The 11,163-nt window shown below is 43.8% G+C and overlaps 1 protein-coding gene across 1 annotated transcript; it reads right to left on the bottom strand.

Moving 5' to 3' along the window:
- Positions 1-2,819: 2,819 nt before the first annotated feature.
- On the bottom strand, positions 2,820-10,219 carry LOC122154819. Its single transcript, XM_042806981.1, is given in 3 exon segments — positions 2,820-5,512; positions 8,157-8,219; positions 10,159-10,219. Coding segments are annotated over 3 exon segments (2,817 nt in total).
- Between the last annotated feature and the right edge of the window lie 944 nt (positions 10,220-11,163).

The following is an 11,163-nucleotide window of genomic DNA, read 5'->3' as shown; positions in this document are numbered from 1 at the left end:
GCAATGGGTGATGCAGCTGAACCAGTACCAATATTGACGTGCGGAAAACAGACTCCACAATCTGATAGATTGTAAAGTAGGTATGTTTATTCAGCGCTGGGCACACAGGGGATCGCTCCTCCTAATGTGTGTGCTACCATGTGGCACCGTTGCCTTAGATTTATAGAGCAAATGATTACATATTCATAATATTTCGCAATATGCCTATACATATGCATCACCTATCCCCGCTTCGTATTAAAATTAGCATTTCCATGATCTCCTCCCAGTTGAGTCTGCGCAGTGAGTTCCTTTGGTCCTGAGCAGGGGTCGTGAAGGACTGGGCGGTGGTCGTGGGAGGAAGTATCTCCTCTTCCTCAGTGCTGAACTTTTCACCCCGAATTCCTGCGCAGTCTCTGTCACCCCCTGGACCGGCAGAGCAGGTTTGTGCCGGTTGTGGGGTAATTTTCACTTACTCAGGGGTGGAGGAGGCTTTTTACTTAGACAGGAGATAGTGGTCGAGCAACACAAACATCTTCACTTACTCAGGGGTGGAGGAGGCTTTTTACTTAAACAGGAGATAGTGGTCGAGCAACACAAACACCTCGTACAAGCTAGGCAAACTCTTATCTCGACTATTTCCCTCCTCATCCCCTTCTTGCTATTCCCACATTAACCCTTACATCCCCTGTTCCTATCTAGGCCCTGTATCAATCCCCCCTTTCTTATCATACTAAGTAAATTCTTTTACTTCAGCAATTTTCCTGAGTAGTATAAAGCCTCATGTATAGCAGTTATCCTTTTAAACATTCTCCAGACCCATAGATATAACATGATGGTTAATACTAATAAAATTGCTACACTACCTAGTAGGATCACAATGGGGTGTATCATAATATTAAGAATCCCAGTTGCAGAAGGCGACCAGCTGAAAAGAGTATCCCACCAGTTATGACTTGCATCTTGTTTTACTCTTTGCAAGACCCTGCTTATTTCTTTTGTATCATGGTGAATAGTGACTAAAGTTTTCTCTCCGTTTTTCTGAATTTCTCTCAAGATCCCTAACAGGTCCTGGTGTTTAATTAACTGCCTTACTAATGTAAGGTTCATTCCAATAGGTGTAGGTGATAACTCGAGATACCCTGTAATGTTAGATTTTATCAACTGGTGAGAAACCACTGGTGCCCAATATACAAAGTCACACCCAGTAATCTTAACAAAGTTACAAATACAGAAATTAGAATGATTCCCAGTAGGCAAAGTTACATTGTCAGGATCTATCTCTACGAATACACAAGCGGTTCTTAAACATATACAGCCTTGACCAGCATATACAATCACAGTTTTCTTACTATTATCTGGGTGAATTTCGAAGTGGCAGATACTTTGATCAGTGTCAAGGCATATGTCTCGGGCATCAATTGTATTGCTTTCACAGATGAACCCCTGTTGTTCCCGGGTAATACAAGATTCCACGTTTACAGTCTGCCATTTCTCATTCACCTTCCGGGCCTATGCTCTATGCTCTGAAGGACAGAGCACTGTTTCCTCATAATTCAACCCTAATGCAATGATGGGATGGATTACATAAACTGTGGCATTATGTATAGTGAGCACAAAGGCAGTAGCCATGTTAGTAGTGGGGTCATAGGTAAAATTCACCATAGTCCACCAAGATTGGAATCTCCTTTCAAAATTGGTAGCTTTGTCCCAAACAGCCTTTCGGATTTCAACTGGAAAAATTCCTTCGTTCCCTTCCCTTATAATCAAGGCAGCGGTTGCCTGCAGCCATAATTGTGCTTGTACACAACTAAAAGCTAAAGACACATTATTCTGGGCCATACTAAGTGCATCTAGTATTAGTCTGTGATCTTGGTCCTCATTCTTTTCCCACACTGGCAATACTTTTGAGACTTGCCATTGACTAGTTCCCAATGCCAATAAAGATGACTGTAGAGGCTGCTTTAGCCTTGTTAAATCACTTGTTGCAGTGGCCAACTTGTTCATTAATACTTCTGAATCGATTCCATTCAAAACTCCCAATCCTGTTCCTAATACCCCAGTTAGATCTCTTTTTGTTCTGCTTTCAAGGTGCATTTGTTTTTGTGACCACCTCGTCCAGCCCTTGAAAGATGTTTCTACGAAAGGAAGACAGGCTGGTTGGATTTCAGAGATATTAGTCTGTATTATCAATTCGACATGCTTAAGAGACCAATCTGGGTTAAATAATAATTGTTGTTGGCCCACATTCCTAATCATATATGGGCTAACTTCATAAATCTTAGGCCCTGGTTTTGTTTGGGGTTGAGTTGTTTGACTTGTGTCTGGCGCTGTTGTTGTTGTGCTGGTTGTCTTCTCAGTTGTTGGTGTTGTTGTTGCGTTGTTTATTATTATATGAAATCTGAAGGATAGTCCCAATAGCGGCTGGGATCCAACTGGCCACTTGACCCAGAGACATACTACGGAAATTGATTGGTTAAGAGTAGAATTATACCAACAGTCTGAATTTGTTTTTTCACAGTCACAGGATTGGGTTGCTAAAGGGGTTCTTCCAGCTTTATATGGTCTTACCGTAATTTGTTTTCCTGCCCAGTAAGTAGAGCTATTAAATGATCTGCATCCTATTTTAATTTCTTGTCCCAATGTTCCCTGCAATTGTGGTTCTCCTGGATAGGCATCCCATTCTTCTTTTGTGGGCACATTTGTCCCTTGCATAACTATAGTAGCCAACGTGTGGTTGCTCACATTTCTAGTCTTATTAGTATGCCCAATGTAAGCCTGGGACCACGGCCATTCACTGAACCTTCGACTATGCATTGGAGGAAAAATGATTATCAGACTTATCGTGAGAAGCGTAATCTTCCTGGCTGAACTTGGGTAACTTTCCATGGGGATTTATGGGCTTTCTTTACTCGGGTGTGATGTATCCAGGCTGAGTATTCCTTAATCTTGATGGCTGTGAACGTCGTGAGCAGCACCTGGAATGGCCCTTCCCACTGTGGTTCCAAGGTTTTTTCTGTAAGAGACTTAATATACACATAGTCCCCAGGTTGTATATCATGTACAGGTCCATCCAGCCCTCTACCTCGAGTACCAATTACATGTTTTCTGATCTTATTGAGTTGCTTCCCTAACGCCACCATGTAGGAGCTCATAATTACATCTCCAATTTGTGTGGATATTCCTTTTTGTACCCCGTATGTTTGTCCATATAAAATTTCAAAGGGGCTTAGCCCTTCCCTTTCCCTTGGCCTTGTCCATATGCGTAAAAGGGCCAAGGGCAAGGACTGAGGCCATGTCAAGTTTGCTTCTTGCCCCAATTTTACAATTTGCTGTTTGATTAAGTGGTTCATCTTTTCCACTTGACCACTTGACCGAGGGCGGTACGGGGTATGAAGCTGCCAATCTATACCCAAATGGTGGCTAATTTGTTGTACTACTTTTGAGACAAAGTGTGGTCCTCTATCTGAGGATATGGTTGCCGGAACCCCAAATCGTGGTATTATTTCTTGTATCAGTACTTTAGTTACTTCCCGAGCCTTAGCTGTTCTAGTAGGGAATGCTTCTGGCCAGCCTGAAAAGGTATCAGTCAGTACCAACAAATATCGATACCCCCCTTTTCTTGGTAATTCTGTAAAATCTACTTGCCATTGTTGCCCAGGCCTGTTGCCCTTCCCAATCTGACCCATTTCTAGTTTGGGGGCGTTTTTGGGATTAGTCCGGAGGCAGATGTCGCATTGTCGAGTCACCTGCCTTACCGTGGTATACAAATTTCTGGCTACAATCTCTTTTATCAAATGACTATACAAAGCTTCTGCTCCCCAGTGTCTCTTTCTATGCTCCTCTTGTGTGAAATGCCATAGTAAACGAGAGGGGATAATTAACTTCCCCTGTGGGGTATAAGCCCACCCTTCCTTGTTATATGTCCCTTCCAGATCTGCAATAAGTTTCTGATCCTCCCTGGTATATTCTGGTTTACTTTCCAAGGAAATTTGCCTATCGGGAATAAGTGCTCCTTCCGTCTTTATCTCTATTTTGGCAGCCCGTTTTGCCTCCCTATCCGCCAGCTCGTTTCCTTTTTCCAATTCAGAGTTCACCTTTTGGTGTGCTTTAATATGCATAAACACCACCTTCTCAGGAAGTTGAACAGCTTCTAATAGTTTAAAAATTTCCTCCGCATGTTTGATGTTTTTCCCTTGGGAGTTCAATAGTCCTCTTTCTTTCCAGATTGCTCCATGTGCATGTACAACTCCGAAAGCGTATTTGGAGTCCGTGTATATGTTTATGATCTTACCCTTGGCCAGTTCCAGAGCTCGGGTTAAAGCAATTATTTCTGCCTTTTGTGCAGAAGTATTTGCAGGCAGAGGTCCTGATTCTATTACCTTTTGACTGGTGGTAACGGCATACCCCGCGTGTCGATTACCATTCAGGACGTAACTGCTTCCGTCCGTGAACCAGCTCTCCTTATCCTTCATGGGGCTTTCCTTCGGGTCAGGGCGACTTGAGTATGTCACCTCAATTGTTTCCAAACAGTCATGGTGCACTGGTTCCCCCATGTTACCGCTGAGGAAAGAAGCTGGGTTGACAATATTAGTGACTATTATCTGTACATCATCTTGTTCTACTAGTGCAGCTTGGTATCTCAGAAATCTTTGTGGGGAAAGCCAATGCCCTCCCTTTGCTTCCAGGACTGCCAATACTGTATGTGACACATAGACAGTCATTTTCTGGCCCAGAGTGAACTTCCGAGCTTCCTGTATGTTCAGTATCAGGGCAGCCACTGCTCGCAGACACCCAGGCCACCCTTTTGCAGTCGCATCTAGTAGTTTAGAGAGGTAGGCGACAGCTCATCGGTATGGACCTAGGTCTTGTGCCAGTATTCCCAGGGCAGTGCCCTGCTTCTCATAAGAAAAGAGAAGAAACGGTTTACTCACATCTGGGAGTCCAAGAGCTGGGGCCGACATCAAAGCCTTCTTCAGTGAAACGAAGGCTCGCTCAGCCTCCTCATCCCATTCGAGGTGCGTCTGTTCGGTGTTCGTTAGCGCATACAGGGGCTTAACAAGCAGTCCATAATTATAGATCCATAGCCTGCACCACCCCGTCATTCCCAAGAAGGTACTTAATTCTTTTAATGTCTGAGGTTTCGGGGTTTGACATATGGCCTCCTTACAGGACTGTCCCAAAGTTCTTTGCCCCTCAGTGATCTCATAGCCCAGGTAGTTTACTTTGCGTTGTATCACCTGGGCTTTCTTCTTAGAGACCCGATACCCCCGTAGTCCTAAAAAATTTAACAAGCTCACCGTCCACGTTACACAGTCCTCTTCTGTCTCAGTAGCGATCAAAATGTCGTCCACGTACTGCAATAGTTTTCCTTTTTCGGATGGGGCTTCCCAGGATTCCAAGTCCTTTGCAAGCTGGTTGCCAAAAAGAGTAGGGCTATTCTTGAACCCTTGTGGCAACACCGTCCAGGTGAGCTGGGTCTTTCGACCAGTTTTAGGATTTTCCCATTCAAATGCAAACAACTTTTGGCTGGCTTTATGGAGAGGAAGGCAAAGAAGGCGTCCTTCAAATCTAAGACAGTAAACCAAATCAACTCTGGTGTTAATACAGTTAACAGGGTATAAGGGTTTGCTACTACTGGGTGGAGATCTTCAACTATTCTATTCACAGCCCGTAAGTCCTGAACCACCCTATACAACCCATCAGGTTTCCGAATGGGCAGTATAGGGGTATTGAACTCAGACTCACTCTCTTCTGGTAACCTTAATTGAAAAAATTTTTCTATTACTGGTCGGATTCCTTCCCTATCCTCCCTTTTTAAAGGATACTGTTTAATTCTCACCGGTCGTTGACCTTCCTTGATCCTAACCTCAATTGGTAGTGCGTTTTTTCGCCCTTCCAGGTACATCGGTAGCCCAGACTCCCGGATATACTTGGTCTAAAATTTCCTCACTAATTTCTCCTCCTGACGAAAAACTAGTTAGAGTTAGACTCAGCACTTGAATGTACTGCTGATCTTTTACCTCCAAGGTGACTTCCCCTTTTTCAAAGACAATTTTTGCTTCCAGTTGTTCCAGCAAGTCCCTCCCCAGAAAAGCTTTTGGGGAGTTAGGCATATAAAGGAATTTATGAATTCCCCATTGCTTTCCCAATTTATATTCTAAAGGTTTACAAAAATACGCCTTTTCAGATTGGCCGGTCGCTCCCTTTACCATAACATAGTCGTCCCCCAGTGGTATTAAAGCTTGATTCAAAACCGAGTACATTGCTCCTGTGTCTACCAAAAATTCTACTTCTTCTTGTTCTCTCCCCAGCTTAAGTTTAACCAGTGGATCCGCCAGGGTAGATCCCCCAGGTCCCCGTCAGTCCTCTGTTACATTTGCTATTTTTACATTCATTGAAGCCTTCCCATTCCCCCTCCTATTCTTTGGACATTCCTTTTTCCAATGCCCGAAACCCTTGCACAAAGCACTCTGATCCCGCCCCAGCCGCGGTCGTTGCCTGGCCGGTCTCTGAACCAGAGTGGCCATCAACTTCATCTGTCCTTGTCGACATTCTTCTTCCCTGTTGCTAAACACTCTCCACACCTCCTCTAACAATACCTCCAGATTCCTACTTTCCGTAGGACTCAGCTTCTGAAGTTTTCGCCTTATGTGTCCTGTAGATTGGCCCATGAACAAGGAAACTAGTTGCTGTATTCCTACCTCTGACCCCAGATCCAATGGTGTATTACGGCGCATTACATCGCTCAGTCGATCCAAGAATTCAGATGGGGACTCGGAAGGACCCTGTTTCACTGCATATAACGCTGACCAATTTATAGTTTTAGGGATCGCTCTTTCTATCCCCTTTGCGATCCATTCCCGATACGCCCGTAACTTTTCCATATGTGCCGATCTATTTGGTTCCCATTTCGGGTCTTGGAGGGGAAAATATTCCTTAACGTCTCCCCTGGTAATCTTATAATGATCCTCCGCCAAGTCTCCTGCTGTTTTTAGAATCAATTGTTTCTCTGTTTCAGTCATATATTCTAATAGTAACTGTATATCACACCCAATCCGGGTTATGCTGTTTTATAATAAATTGGAAGTGTTTAGCTACATCATGTGGATCACATCTATAGTTTTTCGCAATTCCTCTCCATGCTTCCAAATCAACGGTGGTGAAGGGTACCCTAACCAACATTGTACCACCTTCCGGTCCCACGGCTTCCCAAAGGGGTGCCTGTAAAATACTTGTTGCTGGTTTTTGTCTAGTGTGGGCGGATACCGGACTATTGGGAGAGTCCGCCGTTCCTTCCGAGTCGACATCCTGATCCCGTGATCGGGGGGGAGGTTTAAACAAATCATCATCTTGTTCTGAGGTTTGGTGAACCTTATCTACCTTCGTACATCTCTGTCCAATGCTACATGATGAGCAACACCTCTTTAGCTTACCCCTACTTTCCTTACTTTCTCTCTCAAGTGCGAGCACCATAGGGTCCTGTGGGGGTACTAACCCACAGTCCCTTTGCCATTCTGGGTGATTCCGCAAAGTGAAAAACATATCCGTGTATGATACCTCATCCCATTTTCCTTCTCTCCTTAAAAACAACATAAGTTGTAACAAAGTGTTATAGTCCAGTGTTCCATTAAGCAGCCATTTAGCGCCATCCTCCAGCTTATACAGCGGCCACCACTGATTGCAATATTTTACAAGAGTCCTTTTGCTTTCCGTGCCTCCGCTCCCTGCAATGTCCCGCCAATGGGCGAGTATACAGCAGAGAGGGCTCTTTTTTAACACCCCTCTCTGAGTATTACCCATCTTGTTTCTGTAAAACACTCGCTTAACACGATCACCACACAGCAATCACTCACAATCTTATGATCACCACACAGCAATCACTCACAATCTCCCATTCTCACGGACGTCCACATACTTACAGCACTTTCATCTGAAGTTAAAACAGAACACAACAAAACAAAACACTACAAAACAAAATGCCTTTCAATCACTCTTGCCTGTGGCCGCCCTATTGGCCAACAGGTCCTTTCAATCACTCTTGCCTGTGGCCGCCCTATCGGCCAGCAGGTCCCCCTGATTGGAGCCAGCGACCGCTCTATCGGTCTGTGGCAAGATATAATTGCCCCCCAGACTCCCCTAACCCGCACGAATTCGCGCCTTTTCGGTGCACCTACCCGGCTTAGCTGCACGCCAGACGTCTCTGCGCGATTTACCAGCTGCCCCAGCCACGCGTACGACTTACAGGCTCCTATCCTTGAACATACCGTTTAGTCTGCGGCTTCAGGAAGTCCTTGTCTGCTCCCACGGTGAGCGGCTGGTAGCGGAGGCTCCTCCGAGGAAAGTGCTCGGGGCGCGCCTAGGAGAGTCCGCCCCGCAGTCGATCCCGTAGTCGAGCAGAGAGTCTCCTGCCTGGCTCACCAAAACTGACGTGTGAAAACAGACTCCACAATCTGATAGATTGTAAAGTAGGTATGTTTATTCAGCGCTGGGCACACAGGGGATCGCTCCTCCTAATGTGTGTGCTACCATGTGGCACCGTTGCCTTAGATTTATAGAGCAAATGATTACATATTCATAATATTTCGCAATACGCCTATACATATGCATCACCTATCCCCGCTTCGTATTAAAATTAGCATTTCCATGATCTCCTCCCAGTTGAGTCTGCGCAGTGAGTTCCTTTGGTCCTGGGCAGGGGTCGTGAATGACGTGCGGAAATAGACTCCACAATCTGATAGATTGTAAAGTAGGTATGTTTATTCAGCGCTGAGGTACACAGGGGATAACTCCTCCTATTGTGTACCCAACGTGTGATGCTGTTACCTAAGATTTATAGAGCAAATGATTACATATTCATAATATTTCGCAATACGCCTATACATATTCAACACCTATCCCCGCTTCATATTATAATTAGCATTTCCATAATCTCCTCCTAGTTGAGTCTGCGCAGTGTCTTCTGGTGGTGGTCGGGGGGGTCTTTGGGGATGAAGTCAAGCTCCTCTTCCTCCTGTCCGCTCTGTGACCCCAGGTTTTGCGCATACTCAGTTTCTTACTGGCTGTTGTCCAAACCGTGGGTCTAGTTCCAACCGGCTTGGTACTGATAAAGCCTAGAGAGCTCACCGTGTTTTATAAACTGTCTGCTCACTAAGCAGACAGTTAACCGTTATCTAAACTATTTCCCTTGAACTATTTTCTTTTGTTATCCCCTTCTTGCTATTATCCCCTTCTTGCTATTCTCATGTTAACCCTTACATCCCCTGTTCCTATTTTGGCCCTGTATCAATCCCCCCTTTTCTTATTATATTGAGTAAATTCTTTTACTTCAGCAATCCCCCAAATAATATAAAGCCTCATGCATCGCTGTTATTCTTTTAAACATTCTCCAGACCCATAAATACAAAATGATGGTTAGTACTAATAAAATTCCTAAACTACCTAGTAGAATCACAATGGGGTGTATCATAATGTTAAGAATCCCTGTTGCAGAAGGCGACCAACCGAAAAGAGTATCCCACCAGTTGTGACTTGCATCTTGTTTTGTTCTTTGCAAAACCCTGTTTATTTCTTTTGTATCATGGTGTATAGTAACTAAAGTTTTCTCTCCGTTTCTCTGAATTTCTCTCAAGATCCCTAACAAATCTTGATGTTTAATCAATTGCCTTACTAATGTAAGGTTCATTCCAATAGGTGTAGGTGATAATTCGAGATAATTTATGATTTTAGATTTTATCAACTGGTGGGAAACCACTGGTGCCCAATATACAAAGTCACACCCAGTAATCTTAACAAAGTTACAAATACAAAAATTAGAATGATTCCCAGTAAACAAAGTTACATTGTCAGGATCTATCTCTACGAATACACAAGCGGTTCTTAAACATATACAGCCTTGACCAGCATATATAATCACAGTTTTCTTACTATTATCTGGGTGAATTTCGAAGTGACAGATACTTTGCTCAGTGTCAAGGCATATGTCTCTGGTGTCAATTGTATTACTTTCACAGATGAACCCCTGTTGTTCTCGAGTAATACAAGATTCCACGTTTACAGTCTGCCATTTCTCATTCTCCTTCCGGGCCCATGCTCTATGCTCTGAAGGATAGAGCACTGTATCCTCATGGTTTAACCCTAATGCGATGATGGGATGGATTACATAAACTGTAGCATTACGTATGGTGAGCACAAAGGCAGTAGCCATGTTAGTAGTGGAGTCATAGGTAAAATTCACCATAGTCCACCAAGATTGGAATCTTCTTTCAAAATTGGTAGCTTCGTCCCAAACAGCCTTTCGGATTTCAACTGGAAAAATTCCTTCATTCCCTTCCCTTATGATCAAGGCAGCGGTTGCCTGCAGCCATAACTGTGCCTGTATACAACTAAAAGCTAAAGACACATTATTCTGGGCCATACTAAGTGCATCTAGTATTAATCTGTGATCTTGGTCCTCATTCTTTTCCCATATTGGCAATATTTTTGAAACTTGCCACTGACTAGTTCCCAATGCCAACAAAGATGACTGCAGAGGCTGCTTTAGCCTTGTTAAATCACTTGTTGCAGTGACCAACTTGTTCATTAATACTTCTGAATCGATTCTATTCAAGACTCCCAACCCCGTTCCTAATACTCCAGTTAAATCTCTTTTTGTTCTGCTTTCAAGGTGCATTTGTTTTTGTGTCCATCTCGTCCAGCCCTTGAAAGATGTTTCTACGAAAGGAAGACAGGCTGGTTGGATTTCGGAGATATTAGTCTGTATTATCAATTCAACACGCTTAAGAGACCAATCTGGGTTAAATAATAATTGTTGTTGGTCCACATTCCTAATCATATATGGGCCAACTTCATAAATCTTAGGCCCTGGTTTTGTTTGGGGTTGAGTTGTTTGAGTTGTGTTTGGCGCTGTTGTTGTTGTGCTGGTTGTCTTTTCAGTTGTTGGTGTTGTTGTTGCGTTGTTTATTATTATATGAAATCTGAAGGATAATCCCAATATCGGCTGCCCCTTGACCCAGAGACATACTACGGAAATTGATTGGTTAAGAGTAGAGTTATACCAACAATCTGATTTTGTTGTATCACAGACTTGGTTTGCTAAAAGGGCGCCCGGTTCCCCAGATTCCATACGTGTTCTTACTGTGATCTGTTTTGCTGCCCAGTGAGTAGACTCATTAATTGCTCTGC

Source organism: Tyto alba, unplaced genomic scaffold (genome assembly GCF_018691265.1).
Source record: "Tyto alba isolate M040663 unplaced genomic scaffold, T.alba_DEE_v4.0 Super-Scaffold_49, whole genome shotgun sequence".
Taxonomy (NCBI): domain Eukaryota; kingdom Metazoa; phylum Chordata; class Aves; order Strigiformes; family Tytonidae; genus Tyto; species Tyto alba.
This window is presented reverse-complemented; position numbering and strand designations above follow the sequence as displayed.